Raw genomic sequence first — 24,666 nt, 5'->3', positions numbered from 1 at the left:
CCTCATCTCATCGCGGCAGCTGCTATGACGACGGTGCTTTTTTGTTTGTGGACACTGCGGGGTGCGGCGATGTGCAGCTAGCAGAGAGACGGATCGGACGATACGCTGCAAGGGCATCATTTGCAGGCCAAAAATACTTGTCACTGCGGCCGCTTGCTGGGAACCCCATGCTCGGGCGTGTCGCACCTGTGGCACCTTGGTTATTCGCGCTGCAGCTGCCCACCCGCGCTTGGTCGCAGCCGCATGACCGCTTTCTTGGTTCGGGCTTCAACAAGATCCATGGGATTTGTTGTTGTTTAGTCCCGGGACGCGCCTCCACTGTCCCTTCTCTACCCCAATGGCTTCCTAGCACCACCGACTCGGACGACAACAACACCGCCTGCCCCTCTGCCGCTGCGCCCAGCCATGCACCCACCGTCCTAATTGCCTCTTCACTGTCTGACTGCTGCCCGCCGTCGCCGTCACTCGTTTCCGCGCAATTGGCACCATGGTCGTAATCAACCCCGAGCCCGCGGCCCTGTCCGCCGAGGACCTGTCGCTCTTCTACACGACCGACGAGCTGCTCTCCAATTCCCCCGTGCTCATCTTCTACGGTCCGACGGCCACTTCCACACAGGCGACACATTCGCGCATCCAGGCCCACGTCTTCACCCCGGCCGGCTTCCAGAACTTCGCCCGCCTGATTATCTCGCCCACAGCCACATACTACAATGCCGTCACATGTCTGCCGCGCGAGGAGCAGGGCGACGAGATATGTCGCGGTCTCGCCTTCAGCCTGTACAAGTACTTCCTCGAGCTGCCCGCGGAGATCAAGAGCGCTTGGGAGAGGCGGTATGATTCCTCCGCCAAACTGCCCATGGCCCCCAGGCTGTTCTCCGAGGCGCATGCCGCCATTGTCGCTGCCAGGATGATCAAGGTCGAGAACGTCGCAGATGTCATAATCGATGTGCGCCATGCTTTGGGCGAGCAGACGCTTTCCTGGATAGATCTGGATGTAGTCCTCCCCCAGGGCAGTGTCACGAAGCTGGAATCGCGCGAGTCCGGCCAGTTCGAAGACCTCGAAGAAGACCTCATCGAAAAGCGATACGGACAGTACGCGCCCGTCGTCAGGCTGTTCGGAGACGGCGCCTTCCTCCCGACCTCCAAACTCCGCCGCGCACCCTCCAAACCGACCGCCCTCAACCGATCACAATCCTTCTCAAGGAAACAAAAAGAGACTCTCCGACGGGAGATGTGTGAGCTGTTGGACACGGAAGAGAACTATGTCTACAAGCTGGACGAGCTGGTACACACAGTAGCGGTCGAGTTCCGTGAGAAGGCCAAGCAGAAGTCGAGCTCGAGCTCCAGCCCTACCGAACAAGCACTGAGGGGCTTGTTTCCTCCCAGTCTGGACAAGATTCTAGAGGTTAATTCGCAGTTCTTAGACGCTCTACGTGTAATTCTGGAAGAGTCGGAGAACGGAGCCATTGAGGACATTGAGACAGCAGCAGACGATGTCTACATCGCGCCCTTGCGTGGACAAAAGGACGCACCAGATGTCACTGGAGCGGCCGCCGTCGCCAGGGCTTTTGTTGAGTGGCTTCCACAATTTGCAGATTGCTACACCGACTACATGGCGGCCCACGGCGACTTCTCACAGCTGCTGAAGCATTTCACAAAAGACACAGCCTCCAGTTTCTCCAAGCGAGTCTACGAGACGGGCGAGCAGCGAATCACATCTATGCTCATCGAGCCTGTTCAGCGCCTGCCACGATACAACCTGTACATCGACAACATCATCAAGCAACTGCCCCTCAGGCATCCGGCTATCAAGATCTTCCTCAAGTCAAGGGATATGATCTCGGATATCTGCACAAGAGAAGGTCCCACAGCGCAGCAGATCAGAGTGTTCGATCGCTTGCGCAAAATGGTGACTTCGTGGCCTTCGGGATTCAACCCTAAAGGACGAATGATCTCAGCCATTGACTGCGTAGAGCTGTCCCCACCATATCACGGAGAGTTATCTGGACCTGCTACAGTGTCCGGTATCATGGTACTCTTCACGGACTTCTTGGTGCTTCTTCAAAAGTCGGAGGATGGTTCCATCAATGCGCGTGGCTTGCTCGCCGAGCTCGACAACCCCAAATTCGCCGAATCGTTTGATGGATCTACGGAACTCATGTTTCATCAATACTTGAGTCTCAGTGATGTCTTCTTGAGTGAACACTCAGAAGGATCAATACTGCAAATGATATCCCCAGTACCGCTCGCCAGCCAGCCCGGACGACCGAGAAGTCGAGAACGCCAGAAGCTTGGCATTCGCATGTTCTACCTGCAAGGCTCCTATGAGGGTAAAGGCCACAAGGTTACCGAAGAGCTCACCAAAGCTCGTGTGGAAGGCAGATTTCCAGAGGCGGAGCGAGAGGGCGGCAAATGGGACGTTCGAAATTTGCCAGGCGATCTCAGTTTCTTTTCGTCTATAGCGGAAGAGGCAGCTGGCCAGCAGGTAGAAGGTCGACGCGAGCCTGCGAGGGTACAGATCCTTGTCGAAGGGTCTAAGTTCACCAAGCCTATTCAAGTCGGTGACAGCGGCGTCGAGCTTACTGTTACCATCACCATACTTGGCGACGGACTCTTTCTGCTAGAGTCCAACGGGGCCCATGGATACACGGCACGCGACAAATTGACCGACCAAGAGTTCCGACCTGTTCTCACGAAGCGCCTCGCCAACTACTTCCAACTGCGAAACAGCGTTAAGAACCACACACTGGCCGAGGCGTATCTGACGCGAAACCAACAGATACTCAAGTCACTCGCTCTGGAGATGTACGAGGCAGAACCACAGACTGGTAGTAAGAGCCGTCCACACTCTCCAGTGAAGATGCTGTCTAGTTTCTTTGGTGGCAGTGTGAGTAGTATTGGCCGCGAAGGAGGAGGCTCTCGTAGACTCCAACGCAATGCGCATACCATGGGAGAGGTACCGCGCATGGCACCTCCGGTTCAACTTGGGCCGAATCGTACGTACAGCCATGACGGGGAGATGTCGCGCCCTACCTCGTCCAGCACCACTAAGAGCGCTACCTTCAACGGCCCGAGCGATCCCTTCTCAAAGCTCGAAGATACCTTGGCAAATCTGACTCTAGCACTGCACGCGCGCAAAGGGAACATTGTCGGGCGTTCTGTCAGGGCGAGAGCTGTCGCCGATGAACTTGTTGTCAACGAACTCTACAACACGCTTTTGGAGAACCCTGCCAATCTTGAACTCGCTGGTCAATCATCTGTGGATGTACTTTTCGCAGTGTTTGAGAAGTTTTTGAGTGTCGCTTGGAAAGAGCGAATGGGTCCTGTGCTGTCGCATGCCACATTGGTCTCATTACAGATGCGATCAGATAGCATGCCACCTGATGAGTTCGAGGAGTTCTTCAAATACACTTTCGACCAGTTTGCCCCTCCAAACCAACGAGCGTTCCGCGCTGTCATCAATCTGCTAGCCGAACTGCTCGATGGCACCAGCAACGATGGCGATCGAGGTATTCTCACAGCAGCCTTTGCTGAGATGTTAGTGCCCGCCGGTAACGCAAACGACTTCATCTCCCTTATGGACCGCTTGGTGCAAGATATCGACGCCCTGTTTCCAGCCGAGACACCTGGGTTCAGTACTCCAAACTATGGCTCTATGGACTCAAAGAGTCGCTACGCTGCTGCCGGCTCGCTCAACTCCAACACATCACTGCGGAGACGTTTTGGCTTTGGTACCTTGACACGCGAGAACAGCAAGTCAGAGAATGAGTCCAAGGTAGGCTCACTCTGGCGCTCATTGAGCAAGAACAGCCATGGCACAGATCTCCAGTCGCCCAGCATGGGGAAGGCTGGTCCCGGGCACCTTGGTCGCTCCAACTCGATAGACGCTGCTGCTCGCCTATCGCCAAAGCGACCGTCCTCTCGCGACCGTCCGACTGTTCTCGGCGCGTTTACGTTTGAGAACGCGAATTCAAACGCGAATTCAAACTCGAACTCGAACTCGAATTCGAACTCGAACGCGAATGGTCGGTCGTTCGTGGGCAATCTTGGGACAATTGGAGAGGTACCTTCCACTACTGGGCCTCCCCGCAAGAAGCGCCGCTCTTCTTTGAGCGATCTCAAGACGTTGCAGGATGCTGACGATGTACCCGAGTGGTCCCCGCAGACTCCTCGCAAGGTCGATCCTGCATTGCGCCACGAAACACGCCAGATTAGCGAGTCCCCGCTGGCTCCTTCAGCCGCTACAATGGCTTTACACAAACACACTTCGTCGATACCGACGCCTACCCGACTAGGCTCACCGCTGCGGGTGGAAAGGACAGACAGGAAGGAGAACTCCCCTGCAGTCGGCTTGGATCGTCCAGCACACATTAGGGGAAAGTCGGTCACGATGAAGCCGGACGTCGATGATGAAGTCACCATCAAGTCAAACAGCCCTACGAAGAAGCGAAGCGAGACTGTTTCAGGCATTCCCAATCCTCTAAACCTCCCGAACAGCTCAGCCATTCCGAATCTACGACCAACTACCAGTGCTGGTCTGCATGAACGAACGGGATCCGGCAACGCTGTCAAACTGCCACCCTCGACTCCGCGATCTCCGACCAAAGCCAGCACTCCTTTGACTGGGAGCCCTCCCAAGAAGCTGAGAATGCAATCACCTCAAAAGCTGCGCGAGCGACTGCAAACTCAGCAACACGATATCGACACAGCTTCGCAAGCTTTGCAGAATGAACTGAGTGCCATCGGTCAAGAGCTGAATGCTAGAAGCACGCCGCGTCTGACAACCCAGAGTTCTGCTCCATCGTTGATAACGAATGGGACGGCTGCAAGGACGGCTGAAGCGCGCGTTGCTGCTCTAGAGAAGCTCAGAGCTACACTGGAAACCCTCTCTGCACGTACTTCGGGAATCTCAAACGACGTAACAACTTCACTACAAGTATCGGAGGCTCGATGCAAGCACCTAGATCAGTTGTACCGCAACGCAAACGCGGAGAACGAGGCATTGTACGTGAAATTCAACGAAGAGCTGGAGAGGGTGACAAGCAGCGCTCGCAAGGGAAAGGCTAGCGAAGAGGTGGAACGTCGGTTGAAGACGAGCGAAGAGGAGCTGACCCGCCTGCGAAAAGAGAACGCAAGACTGAAGAGGGAGAATGCTGGGTTGAAGGCTCAAATCAGAGAGTGAGTAGTCGTCAAGACTGCTCAATCGCCCTGATGTGTGCCAGATGGGGGCGCGATGTTGACGAACCTGTAGTCTGCTCAGCGTAATTAATATCGCGGCTGTAAGGTTCGCCCTGCTTCTGGACAGTTTTGCTACGGCGGTTCTGGCATGGGTACAGTACGTAACCATACGTGCTTGCGTTGCGGTCGCTTTTCTGACCATATTCCCTGTACTTCTTTTTGTCGAACTCGGGCTGATGGCCCTCGAGCTTTCAGGTTGGAGTGTGGGCGCGAGGGACTGCGTTATGATAACATGACATGGCGTTAGCGAAACCACCTTTAGAGCAATATACCATCTGCTTTTTCCTTTGCTAAACGTGCTTTCCTCGATGCTGACCTCAGGTGATTTTGACGAGCATCAGGGATGGCTAGACTTAGTGTCGCATGCTAGAGAATGTTATCAAGGTAGAAGTGTACATTGCCTCAGCAACTGCTTACTCATTGAACTATAGTAGTATGGATGCAGCAAGCCTTAGAAATGCGACACGAATTCAAGCTACCTCTGGTGAAGGGTCCAACCTGTCTCAGGGTGCAGACGTGGTGACGGTGGCAGAAGAAGGCCAATGGGTTCCCCAGTCGCGCAGCCTCGCCAAGTGGGATAGCAGCCTCAACCCCGCTAGTTTATGCATGTGTTGGCAGGGCTTTGCAGCTACACGGCCGGGGCAGTTATACCGCGGTTATGCAGCTTGGTGGCCTGGTCTGGCCTCTAAGGGAAGGTGCAAAGGTGTCGGTATGCTGTTGCGCTGTGTAGCTCAGGGCGGAAAGGACAACTGGGAGTGTTTCATGGCGTGTGTAGTCGAGCTATTAATGGAGATTGATGTGCTGCCCGGGTGCGCTAGAAACAAAGTCAACGTTTCGCGCTCGATCGGGAGGGTTTCCGCTAAAGCGGAACTGGACGTGTCGGACGACGATCACTGACCGGGCTCGTCGAGCTGGGGATTAGTCTTCGTCATCAGCAGCTTCGATAAAGGCGCAGGGCAATCGCTTGCGTGCATGGCAATTCGCGCATGCTAAGAGACCTCATCCCAGAGCCGGCCGCCAACCTGCCCAGACGTGTCTGTCCTGCATCGTCACTGCTTCTCCACCCCGGCCGGAAACCGGATCCGTGGACCGCGCTCACCCAAACCAGCGACGAAACGTCGGCGCTCCACCGCGATTGACCCTTTCTCTACCACCCTTTGGAAGCCTCCACGACGGAGAGCGGCAATGACTCTCCATACTCCATCCAGGACCGAGTGCTCCCGCGCCTGCGACCTTCTCCGCCGACCAACAACACAACGCGCGTCACCATCTCCGCCGCCCTCACCCTCTCGCACGCTACCGGTTGGCTAATATTCATCACCGCCACCATGGCCTGGTTCATGAGAGGCGTCCAGAGTGCCGTCTTCCACTATGCCTCGTGTGCCCCCTGCACTGGCTACTCGGACGGCAGGAAGAGACGGAAAGCAGCAAAGGCCGCGAGGAAAGTGCGGGAGAAGCTGGAACTCGAGCAGCCCGACGCCTACCACCATCCCGAACCCACTGGGACCAATATATACTGGCATGAGGAGATCGTCATGGGCCCAGGACCGCCGCCACGAAGGGCGCGGAGGACCAACACGGGCACTACAGGCAGCACAAGGGGCATGCCAACTCGCGGAACACAGGGCTCGGCTATGAGCAAGGGCGGGAGCAGCATCGATGTCGACCAAGCAGGTGACATGCGCCTGAGCGACGATACCCTCGACGACGATGAGACATGGAACCACAAGCGCTATCAGAGGGAAGACGAGGATCTATGGGGCCACGACGAGCCCTCGATAAACCTCGAGCAGACCATGACAGGCTCGTCAACAGGAGGTGCCGGCTATCAGATACGGAGACCAGGCACTTCAAGATCCGGCAGCTACTACACCGCGCGCGCACCACCCGTCAACGATCTGCACCCTCCTGTCGTCAGTCTCCCCTCTCCAGACCCCCTCGACAACCGATGGATGCTCCAACCTCCACCCAAAGCTAGTGTCATGGCTGGAAAAGAACGAGCAAGAAACAGGAGTCGAAGTGGCAGTGGCGCCAGTAGTCGCGTCGAGTTGAGCTTGGGTCGCCAGGTCAGCACAAGGCACTTGATGAACAAGCTGGAACGAGGCGAGACACCCGAGGCCCGCTCAGCATCGCCCAACGGTTCGTACTTCAACCCATCACGGTGCAGGACCCCACAAGCTCGGCCGCCTTCTGCCACGAGCAGTTCACGCCGAAGACAGAGAAGAGACACCAAGGTCGACCTCGCCATGGCGCGGACCGAGACAGTGAGCACCCAGCATTCATCTGGAGACTCCAGCGACACAATCGTCCGAGGCAACTCCGCACCTCGTTCCGCAGTCGTCCCAGACATCAAAGTGATCCGCGTCCGTCAGAGCCGACCCGCACTCTCCACTGTTCTGTCCAGCAACTCGGGGAGGAATGGCAGCGACGAAAACGCACTCCCGCTTCCCGAGAAGCCCAGTCCAGCACACCACCGCTACACCACCACGTCGACCCCCGATTCCATCCCTTACTACACCAAACATCGCGAACCTCTCAACTCGTCCGACATTTCGTCCCTAAACTGCCTCCAAGACCTCGTATCCCCTCGCGCACTGCTCAACTCGCGCTTCGTCTCCGCACCACTCGTCGAAGCCAAGATCCGCCTACCACCTTCGGAAGAAGACATGGCAGCAAGAGCGCGACGAGATATGTCTGACAGTGGCTTTAGCCTATCGCGAGACTGGGACGAAGAGGAAGAGGGCATTGTAAATGTCCCATTTGATCGCAACTTTGGACCACCAGAGAGGGATCCTCGGTTTAGATGGAGTGTCGACTTTTGAGCGCATCTCTACCGCCATCACCACACACGACACTCACACACGCTTCACTTCTCCACGCGCGCATCTTCAGCGTTGGCATCTTATTGCATTGCATCGCATAGCCGATTTCTCCGTCCGTTTTTCTTTCCCTTTGTTATCAGCGATGATTTTGTTCCGCAAAGCGAAAATTGCATACTCGCATTTTGGATAGACACGAACTTTGACGACCTCCACCAAATGGCGTTTTGGGCGGGTCCTGATGGATTCAGGCATCGTTTGCTTATTTTCTTGGGTGCTGGCTTCTGGCATTGTCACCTGTTCGCTTCTTTATGGTAGGGGTTTTGTGTATATATCGCTGCATTAGATATATGACTATTCGAGAGTGAGCTCCAGGAAGAGCTTCATTTTACACTACAAACACTTGTTCTCAATTGGTGCATACATCGCTCAGGATTCATTTTCACTAACACTGTTTGTATACTGGCTTGAGGTAATTGATTGATGCTTGCTTTGCTTTCTAATGCCGCACCAAAATCAATGCACGCGCATACTACATGATGCCCTATTCCATTCGATATCTTACAACCCCGCGTAAACATAATCTATCGTGCACCCAGATCCCACAACCTGAGCGTCTCGCCCTTTCCGCCCCTCTTCTTATTGCCCTTCTCCTTGCCACCTTCGGTCAACTTCAACATACATTTCGACACAGCCGCCAAGCACTCCAGTACTTCGCTCATCCTGCCTGTCTCTAACAGACACCTCTGCACCCACTCGTTACTCCTATCCGCTACTACAACAGCTACCTCCATAGCCTTGATCGCGGGGTCCTTGTTCAGGAACCAAGCCGCTGCTTGCAGGACTGAGAGGTATGCGAGAATCATGTCTGGTATGTAGGCCTTCATCAACTCCCAGGTCTTACTTGTGAGGTGTTCAGGATCGGCGGCGGAGGCATCGGAGATGGCGGGGATGAGGGTGTCGAAGACGTTTGATATCGAGTCTAGGAGCGCTCTCGTGCGTTGGATATCGGGCTTGTGTTTCGCAGAGGCCCCGTCTTTCTTGCGTTCGGCGCGGATTCTGTAGCGGGTGTTAGTTGGTGTGCTTAGAAGAGAGAAGAGAGAATTGACTGACTGGATGAGTGTCTGCTCCTCTTCACGCCATTCACGGAAGAGGACCAGTAAGCGCACAATCTGCTGAAGTGTGTAGTATGAAGTGCTACTCTGACGCATCGCGTTCACCGTCCTCCTGTGCCGGTCTGCGCTGGGCAGTTTAGCCATGGGAATAGCGGCGGCTCGGTCAGCAGTAGACAGGTTGTCACGGTGTTCATGCAATCGCTGCTCATCCTGCTCCTCTGCTCCTGGCATTGTGAAATCGAAGGGGTAGCCGAGCAGGGCTTCTGTCCTAGAAAGAGACAGTGTCTCGACGCTAAGATCGCCGATGACCTTCTCAGCGGCGGCAAGCCGACCATTGACTGAATGATATGTCAGCAAGTTTCTGTTTGTGCATGTTAGACGTGACTTACGAAGGAAGATGATCAGCGCGCTCTGCAAGTGTGCAAACGTCTTCTCGAAATCCTTTGCGACATAGCTGTACCATTGCACCGAATCGATAACAACCTCGTCTTGTGGGCTTATTTCAGCACCGTCGAATGTGCGCTTGACACGCACGCCTGGCCATAGCAGCTGCTCGGTCGGAAGTGTAATCTTCTCCAATATGTTAAACCGCCTGATAGGGTTGGTGATAACGCCATAGCCATCGTTGGTGAAGTGCGTAAATCCACTATCCCGCGAAGCAAACGTGAAGCTCTGCGAAATGACCTGGACAACATCAATCCGGTATGACTCCATCAGCGCAACGGAGTGTCGTTGCTCAGAGCTGTTCTTGATATCGGGAAGCACGCGCGCAAGGCTGTAGGCTGCTCGTTCGGGGATGAGTTGCGCGGCGTATAGTGGTATAGTATCGAATCGTTTGGTGAGGCGCAAGAATTCGATATAAGCTGTGATGACATTGTCCATAGCTAAGAATTTCTTGTCCTGGTGTGTATCCTCGAAAAGCGTGTGTAATCCGTTGCGAAGGACAATGAAGATGTGGACAATAATGCGGAAAGCGTGTGGATCTTTTGCAAGGGCCTGGTAATATGGCTCTGCGTGGTATGTGCGATGGTCTCCGGCGGGTATTGGGCTTCGGTCCTCTTCTGGTGAGTCTGGGTGTATGATGAGACTGTGAGGTCGCTCGTCCTTGTCGAACATGTCTGCAATAGCCACACCGACCTTCAGCATCAGTTCATCAGCGTCTCTGCTAATTAGCGCGCTCTGGATAAGTTTGATCGGAGAGACCGCTTGCGCTGCTGTGCTCTTCTGCTGCTTCAGAAGGCTCATCACCTTTTCCGGTGATTTCTCCCATTCTCCGATATTCGCGACGGCGTCCTGGAACAGAAACTTCTGAGTCATGCTCTCTGTCACTCGATTCGGGTGCTTCTTCTGGAGATATGAGTCGAATCGCGACAGAAGAAGTGCGTTGTAGTGCGCATGCAGATGGTCGTCCCAAGACCTGCAGACCGTCTGTACTTGCTTCAAGTCTCCACTTAACAGCCCATATACAGCGCCTTCGTATGGTATCCGAGCACCCCTTGCGGCGTAGAAGCACATGCGACGGAACAGATAACCAACTGTCGGCCCTGCGACGTTCGGGCCACCTTCAGGATGGCCCTCGTATGCAGCTCCAATGCTAACACCGCGCCACGACTCGTTTCGCTCGTAGCACCAGTCGACGATTGTCTTCCAAGGAAGTCCCCGTCGCATCATTTCATATGCGACCATCCAGAGAGAGCGCTCGTAGTACTCGTCGCTCCGTTCGAGTGCGCGCTTTTGCCTAGAAAGAGCGTCCGGGTCCAGTTGGGTAACGAGGTTCGCGGTCCTGTCTGAGGTCTTAAGATTCGAGTTGATCGGCTTCAGAGGTTGGTCTATGTCGTCCATGCGCTTCGCCTGCTTGATCTTTGTCTTGGTCTCCAACCATCCGCTGGTCCATGTGTGCGCGCCCTTTCCGGAGTGTTCCTCGAGCCCTGTAATAATCGCCTTGACGTCGCTGTCACTGTCGCGCGCTGTTTGTTCCAACCAGCGAAGGACAAGCGCCTTCTCTTTCGCCTGGTCATCCTCCAGCAGAAAACGATCCCAGATCTCACTATTCTTGCAGTATCTTGCAGTTCCCCCAACCTCTTCCAGTTGCGCTTGCTTCTCGGCAGCAGAATCGGTGCCAGGCTCGGGGTTGTAATGTTCGATGACCAGCTTCAACAGTTTCCATGTCGCAAGCTCAGCCTGCCATTCTCGTAGTTCTCGAACATTCGCGGAGACGGAGGCGGCGTTCGGTTCGATGGACGAAATGACTGATTGGGACGATTGGCCAAACAGACTCTGGCCTGGGTTGTCTGACGCATCTGCCATAGTCTGTATTTGTCGACGAACAGTCTTGCTGAGGCTTCCCTTGTTCTCTGCTTCGGTCGTTCGCTTCAACTCCTTCACGTGTGATTCCGCAACGTCTTGGAACTTGCCGACCAGCTTGACCGTGGTCTGGTATTTGGCTTTCTTCGATTCGTTGCCATGGACATGCCAATGGTCTACCCGCTCCGCGAACTTCTCTACCTCTTTCCCTACACGTTCGGCCATTGCGCGCAGCGGTTGTAGCGGATCGTTGGGTTTGGCGCCGTTCGTGGCTCGGGATGTTCCGAAAAGGAGCGCATTATTGTTGTTGGACTGGATGAAATGTCAGCCCCCATTGGAGCGGAGTTGGAGGTGTCTCGGGAGGCAGCAGGATCTCTCTGATGACTTACCTGGGCTGCAGTCGGCTGCGACTGACGCGATAATGATCGTGAAGCCATGGCGGGTGGGAAGAGTATGAATCCGGAATGGCGGGAAGAAGACGATGAGACAGTCTCAGTGGTACTTGATCAGACGCGCCCCAATGACGTGTTGGGAGCTGCGATGCTCGTGGTTGACTGCCCAAGCCCATCACAAAACACAAGTCGCGCGCGGACGGGCCCTGTCCGCTAGCGCGTCGCCAAGCTTCGGCGCGCTAGTGAACATAAAACTCAAAATCTGCCCTTACCCAGAGTCTCTCGGCACAATGTTTTCACAGGACGGCGCCTTTAGAGTCTCGTCAGGAATCTTCAGTTTCTCATGACGCGCTCGTGCTGTCCTAGATCAATGCGCTTTCTGGTAACCTGGCTGGACTCCCAAGTGGGGAATGACAGTGCGGATGATATAGGAAGTGATACATCTCTTAAGCTAACGACCCATTGCTCGAATGGCATGCGAATGTCTTAGGCACCATATTCGTCTGATCCTCTCGGCTCATACATCTCGATGCGCCAGCCTCGCGAAGGGCCCCTTTCCATGAATGTACTCTGGCAAAAATGCATATCTATGATGTTCGCTGTAGCTGGTATTCCAATATGCATGAGCCAGACGACAGCGGATACCATGTGGACGCGATGCTACGTACCGTCGACTTCAGAGAAACCGTGCTCCGTCGCGACACTGCTAGTGACGCGAAACTTTTGCATGGAGAGGCCGAGGATCCAGTGTCAATCGTAGAAAGAAGCTCCAGGCGTTTTGATTTGCTATATTACACGGCTATAATTACACGGGACATGGATACAACAGTCTGCTAGAGGCTACGATATCCCTTTCGCACGCTGCTCCATCTTGAGTCTGAGGTGTCGTTAGCTGCCGATGAGTTGAACGGGTCTCGAGACTCACTTAAGGAGGGTATATTTCGGACAGCTCACAGTGCTAGCATTCTCTCCTTGCTCTTTGTAGAAGGCGTTGCAGCACTCGTATAGCGCATCAACCTGGTCTTGGTCAGGCTGCGTTCAAAGTCGTTCTGTGTTCAATGGCTCTCCTGTGAGACATGGATGCATACCTCTTTTCTGCACTTCTCTTCGTTGTAATTGTTCTTCTGTATGCAGTCTACCACTTAGCTCAGTATGATAAAACTTGACTAGATACACACTTTGAATTGCACATGCTCTAGGATGACACGGAGGATCTGTCCTCAAGTCCTTTTCCATTTCTCCCTTGGGTCTTGTCAATTTGGTACTCGCCGCCGGTTCCATAAGCGTGACATCATGAGCATACCATTGTGAAAATAGCCAACAGCCGCAGCGATGCAAGAGTCGATATGCAAGGTTTGTAAAAGAAGAAATCCAGAGGCAGAAAAGATAGCGACTTGATAAGAGAGCAGGTAAGACGAATTATGTCGTGCAGGTAAAGGTGATGAAGGTGAAGCCGGTTGGTTAGGGCTGGCCAATGCTTTGAGAGCGAGACCCCACTAATTCTCAGTGCTCCCACCTCGTCGTCGTTGCGCTTTCCTCCTGCACAGAACTCCTCACGCGTTGCCACCGCTCCTAACATACACCCGACGCGTCTGCCCAGCCTCACGAGAGTCTTCTATCACCCGACGTAATCAGCACCAGTGCGCCGGTATTAAGGTACGGCTATCTCCGCACTGTATAAAGCAGCCTCCCCCACGACAAAACGGCGCTTCCTCATTCTCCACCGCTTCCGCTGGATAGCCAACTGACCTCGCCGAACAGCCCTATCCGACCGCTCTGCGACTCAACACCTCACCTAGACGTCCACGCACCTCCCACGCCTCAAAATGTCTGACAACGGTTCGCCCAACGTGCAGCAGAAGCCTGAAGACGGTGGCCAGAGCGAGCACCTCAACATCAAGGTCACCGATAACAACAACGAGGTCTTCTTCAAGATCAAGCGCACCACTGCCCTTGGCAAGCTTATGAACGCCTTCTGCGACCGTCAGGGAAAGAACATCTCAAGCGTGCGATTCCTGTTCGACGGCCAGCGCGTAACAGCCGCGGACAACCCAGACACGGTACGTGATAGAGTTGCAGTCGTCTCCATACAGGGAAAGGCTGCGCTTCTGGGAAAATTGCTAACGCGACACAGCTCGACATGCAGGACGGCGACACCCTTGAAGTCCACCAGGAGCAGATTGGTGGCTGCTGACCGGCGACCCTCCGCGACAGTGTGCAGAAGTCCTTACAGCTGCACTGAATCTCGACACCTAGTGGCTAGGCCGTCACCTTGTATACCCACGAGTGCGACCTGCCGAAGACCTACGAGGACACGATTGCTTTCAGCGGCGGCGATGGCGGAAAAGAGGCATGGGTTTTGCTTTCACATATGATACTATGGGTTCGGGCGTCACGGATTTACCAAGACCGCCTTGCGGCGCGATTTGAGTCTTCACGGTTTAGCTGATGGTGCGCCATAAGCGAGAGGGATTGAATTTACTACATACTTTCCATGACTTATATGCACGTGTATTGTACCTAGCAGCAATGTGCGGCAGATGAAGATCGGTGCTCATGGAATCTCGAGCGAAGAAGAGGTTCGGTCTAATATCGAGTAAAATCGGTGCTCAATAACCCCATCTGCTGTGAAAATAACCAGCTACCACTTCCATGTTTCGTCAATATCAGGTAAACTTTTTACATCTAATTTACACATCTTCGTAGACTATATGTACATCAATACTAAAACTACATGCCGAGGATAGTCTGAGCATAACAGCGTTCAACGGTTCTAGTCATCCCAAACAGCCTTCTTCCTGGCTTCCCTCTCCTCAGCCTCCTTCTTCTCCCTTTCCCTCTCCTCGGTCCTCCTCTTTCTCTCCTTCTCCCTCATGACACGGTCATACTCCCTCTCCTCCTCAGTCCTCTTCGGCGCCCTGACACCCAACGCACCCGCAATCATCCTCCCAGCTACAGACGTTGTCTTCTCTGGCCTTTTATCTGGGCCTCCTCTGCTCGAGCTCCTACTCCCACTATCGCTCAAACTGGAGTTCAAGTTGTACGGAACATTATCCGGGTATTCGAATTGCGTGGGACTGGCAGGTGTAGGCGGCGGCGGGTTCGGCGGGTTATCGCGCGATGTGGTGGTGCTCAAGGGTTGTAAAGAATCGTGTGGTGAGCCCTTCGCTGCAGACTTGCCGAGGTCTACATCCTCAGTCTCAGTATCCGACCCGCTGAGTTCGGCTTCCCAGCTATCTGCGACGGGCTTGGATTTGGGCTTCTGCGCGGTTTTCTGCGGATGCGAGGCTGAGAGCTCAAGGTTGCCGAGGGTGTTTGCGATTTCTGGGGTGACGGCATGTTAGTCGGTGCTTCTCCAATTGGACGTTTGGCGCACGAAAGTGCTCGATGAGGGAGGTGCGTACCTTCTTCGCTAGGAGTCTTGTGCATGGGCGCCATATTATTTATTCCGCTGTGCGTATGCCGTGTGCCGTGTGTGCTGTAACCTTGGGAGAGTCGTGTGAGGCTTGCGATGATTTGCGGGGTAAATGTTCCGGTTTCTTTGAGCAAGATGTCGGATGCGGGGACGATCAATGGTTTAACGCTTCTGACTCTAGTAAAATGACAGTAGCAAACTGGCAAGCAATTGAGGGTGCAAACGAGAACTTAAGAGTAAGGGTTCAACTGAGCCTTGGAAACTAATTATGGAAGTCCACGGATCGCTCCATCGGACGAACCGTGGAACTGGCTAGCTTTCCCCTGCGCCGATTGCCCGCAGAATACCAGGTAGGGTGCCTGTGGGGAAGGGCGCGCGTCACAACGCACGACATGCTTTCGGCGTCAGATCGATTGCTTCATTTAGGTGCGCGACCCACTCTCTGGATTCTAGAACGTCTGGTGTTCGAACAAATATAGATGTGGCTATGAACTCGTCTACAGGGAGTGAGGTGGTTTGCGCAACACGTACGTGCGTGTTCTTGCATTCTGGACCACGGACCCTGAAAATGGTCCAAAGTGATATTCAGGGGATAAGGCCTAGGCTTTAAGCTCCAAACGCTTACTACGACTGACTTCACACCACCACCTTGTACAACGAAAGATTTCTTGAACTCATGCTTGAGATGGAACCTTGGATACCGTACCAAAAGAACCACCGTTCAGCCAGTCAGAACTTCGACAATTGACACAAGGAAACAAAAATTGAATAAGTGCGCTGCCGTCGACATTAGTGCTAAACACTACCACCATAACATCTCTAGGGCAATGTAGACTTCTCGGAGGTACCTGAGTGTTTAACGTGTTCCTGATCCACGGAAGAGCCATAATAGATCTTAGGCCGGCAACTCTTTGCTCCTTTATCACGATACAAATACCCCAGCATCCTTTCCAGAAGTCATCATCGATTGGTATTAGGGGAACGTTTCTCGAAAATTTCGATACTCGGCGAAGTAGCAGAGCGCAGGATCTCAATAAGCAAGGGGTTGGAAGCACATCCGAGTTCGTCGAAAATCGTGACAATGTCAGGTATGGTGCTGAAGATATACAGAAGATAGAACCGCGGTTAGAGGTCAACGAAGAGAGATTTGAGATGAGCAGAACAAAGAAGAGAAGCAGAGACTTCAGGGTCGCCAATCTGCGGCTCGTAGCTTTTTGGATTCGTGTTCCAAAATCTCGACCCATCACACTATGGGAGGTGCTACCTGCTTATATCACCACATACTCTGATTTGAGGTCTGTCCATGTACAAGAACTGTTTCAGAACTGTTCTGTATAACTGACGCCAACCTTCATTTTCAATATTCTCAATGCCCCTAAATAACCTGAGACGTTCGGATAGCTGTGGGTATGATTTTTTGAGAGCGTGAATAAACGATGGAAAGAATTTGTAGCCCCAGCTATGACATGATTTAGATCATCGGAAAGATGTGGGAAGGTGCAAATTTTGGAAAATCGACGAACATCCCGAGCGAAGTGGTCATTCTTTCTACCTTCCATTTGTCGTGTTATAGAGGCGGTGGACGGTGCATGCAAAACGAAAATATAATCGCTTATGTTGCAGATGAAAGTCAAATCTTCGTCGAGCTCTGGCACGTGAGTTATGTTGCGTACAGAAAGCAACGCTGAAGCCTCGAGTGTATGCCATTGATCAAGAATGTTGCGTGAGGAACGGGTCTCGAAGGACGGATTTTGGAAACTTTGCGTGCGACCCATGATCATGAGTATGTAGAAGTAGCATCCGAGGTCTTGTCGTATTGTCCATGGAATATGCATCAATAGAGACTGCATAAGCCTCTTCTGAGTTGGCTTCAGACCGTGTATGATTGACATCAGTTTCGGTAGGCTCAAGGCAGAATCGCGAACCGCAGTCATCTCGTCGTATATCTGACGCAGTGCGCGTTTCGTTTGGAGTGCAACATCTTGACACAGATTTAGCGACATTGTCATACCTGAGGTACATATACCCAGATACGTACCAGAAGACTTGTCAGGCGATACACGGTCGATACGTTTCGCTTTTGGTGGCGTCCTAGACGAATAACGATTCCATAACTTCGCGCACATGGCACAGGGAAGTTGTTTGTCGCACTGTTACTTGAGTTGTCACCCACGATCGTGAAACAACCATCGATCGGAACGTACCTTCTTCTTGATGTACACGCAATGCGTACATGAACCACCGACAGGAGCGAGACCTTGCATGTTTTGTTTTGCTGACTCGCTACGGTGGCCTCTGCCCTTAGGAGGGTCATCTCGAGCCCGAAACGAGAGGATATTGACAGACGATTCTGGTACTCTGGCTCGTTTCGAGATACGCTGCTCAACATCCCGTAGCGAACGGTCATTACGGTCGCCGTCTAGTAAATGGCGTTTGCGCGTGGATACTGTGGGTTTCTCAGGAGTCGGTAGCGCTTGTGTAGGGGCCGAGTGCGCAATAGTCCATGCTGTTGACTGGGCTGCGGGCGCCGACCACGAAGAGGTGATGGGTGCGGGTGCGTGGATTGAGCCATATGATACGCATGAGTTCATGTTATACGGCGGATCCAAGTCTATGGGTTGAGGCGGCGAACCAGTCGCTCTGTGTTGTAGACCCGGCCGTTCATAATCGGTGCTACCGACAGGTGTCATCACATACGAGTCTGAGCTATCGCTGCTTATTCCCTGGACTAGAGGATCACCGAAGTTGATTTGGGAGGCATAAGTGTTGGAGCCACTGCTTGTCGAGAGCGTATAGTATGGTGTATCGAACGAGGGATCGTGACAGCCATGAAGGTCCACGAGAGTACATGCATAAGGAATATCATAGTCCATGTCCAGAGGGAGGGAATCCTGGGGGAGTAGAGAGGTAGATGTTTGCGAGTACAATCCGAAATCATTAGTAGAGTTCATAGAGATCTGGGGAAACGTAGCCTTAGTATATATTTGGTTTCTACTCGTGTGGCAAGATTGGACTTACGGCTTCATGAACTCGAGTACTGCCATTGCCAGCGGGCCCATTGAGGGCTTGAGTCAGCCAAGTTGAAGGATCAACCTCGCACATATTTGACGATAACAAGTCGTTGTCAAATTCCTGGAGATACCGATCAGGCACCCATGATTGCGCCAGATGAACAGGTGGGCTCGTGCTAGAAGCAAGTAAAGGGCCGTTGTACCATGCATGCAATTGCTCAACAGAGCTCATCTGCTGCTCCATAGCAAGGTATCCATCGTACCCAGAGGTTGCATATGATCCATCGAAGTCGGGAAGATACCTCTGACGATTTGAAGCTGGATCGCCGTCTTCCATGTGGATGTCGCTTGCGGACTCAGTCATATCGACGAGGCTGCCCAAGTGGCTATTCAGGCGGGAGATTTGGGAGAACAGAAGACACTGATCAGACACACGTCAGCTAGGTGCGATGTATAGGCCAAAGAGACGATGCGGGTGAACAGCAAAACCGCACCCTGAAGAGCGGACGTGCAAACATATTACAGGAGCGAGCGACATCGTTGACAGCAGGCCAGGGAGAAGCCACCTGCCGAAGTGCGCATGGAAAAGATGGCAATTGCGCAGCATTCTGCAGCCACATGCACATCGCTGTCTTGGCTCGAGGCTCCGACGTCTCAATGCAGCCTAGTTTTCACTCCGACATCCGCATCCGCACTAGCACTGCATCGCCTCCAGGGCTGTCATCACCATAGAGAACCCGTTACATGACCTGTGTAACAGATTCTAAGCATCAGAGTAAGAATCTGCTTCCGACATCTCGAATCGGTCTAGCGATTAATTGAGCGGTGTCCCGCGTCTTGTTCCGACACTCGAAATAAGTATAGTCAGAACACAGCCTTCCAAGACAATTTGATATCGATATGTTATCCGGGTAGTCATCGACATGTTGGGTAACCACTGGAATGGGTTCAAACCAGCGTACGCAATAACTACATGTATGCCTGCATGTCTCTGGATTTGGGTAGACAGACATCTTGCTTCTCACCACAGCGGCGAAAACGATCATACATAACCGTACTCCATTCGCGACTCCCGCAAGCCTATATGACCATGTCTTCGATAGCCTGGACACGAAGCGAAATCCTTGAGCTACTCACCCTCATCGCGATGATCATCATCTCTACCATCGCGGCTGCCTGGCATATTTTCGTGAACCACAAAGTGAGCTTCCCTGCGAATTTGCGTGAGGAAGTTACGCTGACATCACACATTCCTTTTAGATCCAGCGACACAACCAGAAGGCAGGAGGAAGGACCTCGATCGGGGCGTATTTGTGAGATTGGAGTGCATTGAAAGAGCGAACAACATATGAAGTGACGGAAGTAATCGCAGGATACACAAGCCATAGTGTTACAATACCACTGTATTTGAACTAGAAATTACGATCAGACCATGATGAAGAACAACGAGAACTAATGATACAAGAGCAGGACATGAACAATGCTCGCTGAACCAGACAATAACGCCGCTGATCAGACATGCAAGATACCCATGGGGTATCGTCGAAACAGTTATGCCAGTCCCAAAGTACCAAACGCAAGCCATGCGAGATAATAATCAAAACACCGAGATATGCAGTGCGCCACATGCGGCATCATTACTTCTTTATAGACTGGAGCCCATTCTTGGCTCTTCGTCACTTCGTCGGATACTCATCTTTTTCTTCGCTTTGCCCTTCTTCTTGGCAGCCAACTCATTCGGCGGCGATTGCGTACCGCGGCTGCCGATCTGACTCTCGCCTTGCTTGAGTCCCTTGACTTCCTGAAGCATGTCGCGGAAGCCTTCCTCGAGTGTAGTCATTCGCGCAAGCATGATCCTGCTCATGCGGTTGGACTCCGAGTCGTTGTCGCTGCCCTTCTGCATCTCGTGTGCTTTCATCCTAGCAGCCATCTCGAACTGTGTGGTGAACGACGCAGGTAGTCCGTTGAGGTTGCCAAAGTTGGGGTTGAGGTTGTTGTCTCCAAGGTCTGACGCCAGATCCAGGGCAATAGCGTTGAACGAAGGCTCGCGTGCTCCGTGGCTTCTAGACAGCAGGTTGGACGATATCCCGCGTGGTGGCATAATGGCACGAGGACGAGAAGGAGGGGCAAGAGGTGGGACACTGGTACGCTTTGGAGTTTTGGCACCTGTCCCACTTGAACCGTCGAGACGTCCGGGAGTGGCCGTACCAGTGGCTGTTCCACTGCGAACGCCGGTCCTTGGTCGCTTTTCGGGGGATGGAGCGCGGGAAACGTTCATATTCTCCTTGACAGGGCTGAAGAGAATCGTGCTTGTGGAAGTGTTACGGGCATGTCCCGGTTTGAATCGCCTCTTGCTAGGCGACAAAGGCGTTTTCGATTTGAAGCTGGAATCAGAGGGTGACGCCACAATGGCGGGTGTACGGCTTTGCGACTTGGGCAAGACAGTCATTGGCGTTTGGAAGGACTCGTCTTCAGAAGATTGATATCCTGTCTGAGGCCTCTTGCTGTCTTTCTGGCTTGCCTCAACCCGTGGAGTAACTTGCTGATCAGAACTTCCGTCGTCATCCTCGTCGTCTCCATCAGCATCCGTCTGCTGCGGCACCTCCTCCATGACCATAGCCAAACTCAAATCTGGTTCTTCTTCCTCTGCTATAGCTGGGGTCAATGGAGTCCCAGCGTCATCAGGGTCAGAAACCACCGTCCTGGTAGCCAGTGGGTGCCTGCGCCTTGGCTGGCCTGCGGTCTTCGTTCGCCGAAGATGTGGCCGATTGGGCCCTTCAAGCCGGTCCAAAACTGATCGTGAGTCGTCCTGAGGTGGTTCGTTCTCATCATCATCGCCCATTTTCCTCATCCAATCGGATACGACGTTGCCCGAGTTCCTCCTAGGTGTTGGGTAGCGGGGAGTCGGTTGGAAGCTAGAGTCGCGGAAAGGTCGCCGGAATACCTCCTCGAGCGCCTGGTCCTTCTGGAAGGTAGTGACGGATGGCTCGCGCAGGCGCGGACTGAACAGCTCAGTAGGGCCTCGGATGCTGAACGCAGGCACAGGCGCTTTGGATTCAGCCCGACCCCGTTGTTCAACCAGATCAGTTGGACCGTATGAGAGATGTGACAGAAGAACACGCTCGTAAAAGAAAATTACGAACAGAATAGGAAGATGGGTCAGCTTGATGACAAGCCGGTTCATGCGTAGGAACTTCTTGAAGGACATGGTATACTTGAGCGGGATCAATAGCCATCCAATGATGTTGGTAGGCGGGATGTAGGAGAAGAGAGCATCCGACTTGACCATGGAAATGGTGTTGACTGCAAATAAGAACTGATGCTCTTCATCGGCATTCTTGACGACTGCCATGAAAGAGTTTGTCAAGACCGTGATCAGGATGGTGACGATAAGGAAGTGACAAATGAAGAGGAACAGAGCAAGCATAGTCTTGCCGAGGAAGTTGACCTCACCCCAGAGATCCCAAGCGGCGGGTGTGAAACCCATGACCAGCTGGAAAATGGCGTAAGCGGCGTCTGACGCACCAAGATCTCTCTTGAAGGCTAGGCTAAATGCGACGAAGAAACCACTGCAGCTTATCACAATGAGGACGAGAATCGCAACCAAGTCCATGGCCATCATCTTAAAGGCGATGAGCAGCTGCGAAAAGTATCGGTAATGATCCAGTGCCGAGAAGAGTCGAGGAAAGAGTAGGACAGCGGTGGATCCGAGTACGTCATATGCCATGGCGGCAACACTATGGCGACTAACATCGGGCATGAGAATTCCGTAAAGGCGTAGGACGTAGTAGGCCATGAACATGAGGAGGATACCCAAGTCAAAGGCATTCCATACACTCATAATGTATAGACCGAAGCCTTGCTCGGAAAAACCGACCACTTCGTCAAGCATGTATCCAGCGCTCCAGAACCAGAACAGAACCTCGAGGGCTGTGATGTCCTCTGACTTCTCAGCCAGCACCGCCAAGAAAAGGCCGAGCATAATGGCGAAGGAGAGAGTCGAGAACAGGTTGCGGTAGCGGGGAACACGAAGACGGGAGAGCTTGAAGAGGGAGGCATCGTGGGGATCGTAGAGGGTCACTGTACGCCGGAGGAGCGCTGCGGGCGGCGGGAGTGGAGGCGCTGGCTTGGTGGGCGACATGCGACGAGACGGGCCTGTTCGCGGGGAGGCATCATCGCGGGTGTTGTACCCACGCTGTTGAGGGGAGTCTGGCTTCCGGTGTAGATTGTCGGCTGCGGAGTGGAAGACGATGGTGCCGGCCCAGATGGCTTCCAGCTGGCGTACTACCAGAGGATGGGCGAGGAACTTCTTGGCCTGGGCGCGAATGGCGATCTCTAGGGTGGAGATGCGCGCAGATCGGTAGGCCTGTCGCGACCAGTTTGCGCCGCCGGGGGTGTTGTTCCCGCGTCCCTGCACCATCATGCCCTGGAGCGGGTCGAAGTCGTAGGAGAGGGCATCGATGAGCTCGCGCGTGGAGAACTCCTTGAGCAGGCGCATAGCCAGCAGCTCGCATATGAGCGCCCGCGTCTTACTGACGCCCACATTGCCTGGATTCTCCTCTCCCTCCTTCTTGAACTGTAGGCAGTTGGCGAGCAGGCAGTACAGGAGACCGCGCGAGAACTGGTCGGAGCGAATCTGCTGCTGGATGGGCTTGACGAGGAACTGCGACACCTGCGGGGAGCGCAGCTGGTCCCATGATAACGTGGTTTCGCATCGCTGGACGAGGATTATGCGGATCGCATGCGTGGTGTTGTAAATGGGTATGCGATCTGGGGTCCTGTCAGTGCGATGCAGAAGCAAGCATATTTGTGCGCCTACCCAAAACTTCAGAAGAAAAGACGGGCAGCAAGGGTCCATCCCGCTGGCGGTCTTCGTCTTCGTCGTCGTCCTCGCCCTCATACTGCGCTAGGGCATCCTGCTCGTCCTCGTCGTCTTCCGAGTCCTGTCCATTCTGGCGGCGGCGGTAGCGTTGGATAGCCGCAAGCAGAGGTGTCGTCTCAGAGGGCCGGCGTGACTTTTGGCGGAAGAATGAGGCGAACATGTCACTACCTCGAGCCTCTAAAGGAAACGGGATTCCTCGTCAGCGTCGGCGTAGGTAGGGGAGAGGGACGGGTGCGAGTTGAGTGGGGAGTGCTAGGTTTCATCACCGACGGGAAATGAAGCACAAGCAGGAGGATCGTGAAAAGGGCTCTTGCCTGCTTTCGTGCCACGCCGACCTCACCGCCTGCGAACTCTAGCCCGTCATGCGCCCTCGTCGCCGTCGACAGAAGATGCAGAAGGGAAAGGCTCGATCCTTATCGCGCGTCGTCCCTCTCCCAGACGCGTCTGCAGCCAATAGACGCGCCCGTCGACCACATGCCGACAGGCCCTGCAACGCGGGGCGCCGCCAAAAGCATGTCTAGAATGCCATGTGAGACTCGCCCGGGGGACGAAGCGCCATTTTCAAAGTCGTCATCGCGACGATTGCCCTGAAGTGGGTATGCTAGCACTCTGGGGTGCAGACTGCCTACATATAATACCTCAGATCCTCCTCCACATGCCTGATGCAGGTAGTCTGCCCTCGCCCTCTGTCACCACACCAGAGACGAGCTGCTCAAGTCTCCCACCATCAGCCCTCATCTCATCTGATGCAGGATGCATCGCTCATAGCCCCCACGATGCGGTCTGATGCGGTCAAGAATCCCGCGATCTAAAGGCATCTAGACAATCTCGATCGATAAATACCCTGACAGCTACCCTGCCGCTCGCGTCTAGGGCGAGGCTTGTGGCCCTGCATGTCTTTTCGATAATTGCTAGATCGTATTTGTCATCTAGCCGCTGTCGGACTGGAAAACACCATCACCATCACCAGAGTCTGCGATAGCAGCACGTATCCTCACAGATGCCTTTGCGTGTACAGGCACGACAGACGGTGACGGCATCTCGCATGAGCGAGCCGTTGGATCTGTGCAGATCATTTACCGCTCCACCTCGTTAAAGATGTTCCCGCTACGCACGATTGGCAGCTTTGGCGAAACATGCACTTCGTCTTCACACCGCCATGCGCGTCCTCGCCCACGAACTCTTTGTTGTAGATTTGCATGCGCGCTGATCTCGACGCAAATGCATGTGACATTCGCCCGTTCGAGCCTTGGGGTTGCTTACTCTGTTGCAAAGCCATCCATGGCAAGGGTAGAAATTCGTTACGACGGCGTCTTCAGCACTTCTGAGCAGCACGATGAGGAGATCAACCTCCGATAGAGATCAACGTAAAATATTTTCTTCACTACCAGAGTTTTGGTCAAAATGCTCGGCGAGCCACAGAAAGGCCGACTAACTCGTCATTCGCTAAGGTGGGGGGCAGACCAATCAACCCCGCCATGCAGCGGCAG

The 24,666-nt window shown here is 53.7% G+C and overlaps 6 protein-coding genes across 6 annotated transcripts; 3 read left to right on the top strand and 3 right to left on the bottom strand.

Moving 5' to 3' along the window:
- Nucleotides 1–487: 487 nt before the first annotated feature.
- On the top strand, nt 488–5,182 carry J4E85_002117 (uncharacterized protein; the record flags this gene model as incomplete). The annotated part of the gene is made up of 1 exon (XM_051466397.1): nt 488–5,182. The coding sequence occupies one exon, from the start codon at nt 488–490 to the stop codon at nt 5,180–5,182; it is 4,695 nt and encodes a 1,564-aa protein (XP_051329252.1).
- A 1,384-nt stretch (nt 5,183–6,566) lies between these two features.
- J4E85_002116 (uncharacterized protein) lies at nt 6,567–8,060 on the top strand (the record flags this gene model as incomplete). The annotated part of the gene is made up of 1 exon (XM_051466396.1): nt 6,567–8,060. The coding sequence occupies one exon, from the start codon at nt 6,567–6,569 to the stop codon at nt 8,058–8,060; it is 1,494 nt and encodes a 497-aa protein (XP_051329251.1).
- Nucleotides 8,061–8,641: 581 nt separating this feature from the next.
- On the bottom strand, nt 8,642–11,913 carry J4E85_002115 (uncharacterized protein; the record flags this gene model as incomplete). The annotated part of the gene is made up of 4 exons (XM_051466395.1): nt 8,642–9,116; nt 9,171–9,510; nt 9,562–11,788; nt 11,866–11,913. The coding sequence occupies 4 exons, from the start codon at nt 11,911–11,913 to the stop codon at nt 8,642–8,644; spliced, it is 3,090 nt and encodes a 1,029-aa protein (XP_051329250.1).
- Nucleotides 11,914–13,694: 1,781 nt separating this feature from the next.
- Nucleotides 13,695–14,062, top strand: J4E85_002114 (uncharacterized protein; the record flags this gene model as incomplete). Its single annotated transcript, XM_051466394.1, has 2 exons — nt 13,695–13,928; nt 14,003–14,062. The coding sequence occupies 2 exons, from the start codon at nt 13,695–13,697 to the stop codon at nt 14,060–14,062; spliced, it is 294 nt and encodes a 97-aa protein (XP_051329249.1).
- Nucleotides 14,063–14,641: 579 nt separating this feature from the next.
- On the bottom strand, nt 14,642–15,306 carry J4E85_002113 (uncharacterized protein; the record flags this gene model as incomplete). The annotated part of the gene is made up of 2 exons (XM_051466393.1): nt 14,642–15,192; nt 15,273–15,306. 2 exons carry the CDS (start codon nt 15,304–15,306, stop codon nt 14,642–14,644), a joined length of 585 nt encoding a protein of 194 aa, XP_051329248.1.
- Nucleotides 15,307–19,939: 4,633 nt separating this feature from the next.
- Nucleotides 19,940–23,336, bottom strand: J4E85_002112 (uncharacterized protein; the record flags this gene model as incomplete). Its single annotated transcript, XM_051466392.1, has 2 exons — nt 19,940–23,064; nt 23,114–23,336. 2 exons carry the CDS (start codon nt 23,334–23,336, stop codon nt 19,940–19,942), a joined length of 3,348 nt encoding a protein of 1,115 aa, XP_051329247.1.
- Between the last annotated feature and the right edge of the window lie 1,330 nt (nt 23,337–24,666).

Source organism: Alternaria conjuncta (genome assembly GCF_024043145.1).
Source record: "Alternaria conjuncta strain BMP 0040 chromosome Unknown scaffold_3, whole genome shotgun sequence".
Classification (NCBI taxonomy): Eukaryota; Fungi; Ascomycota; class Dothideomycetes; order Pleosporales; family Pleosporaceae; genus Alternaria; species Alternaria conjuncta.
Note: the sequence above shows the minus strand (reverse complement) of the source record. Positions and strands in the feature narration are given on the sequence as shown.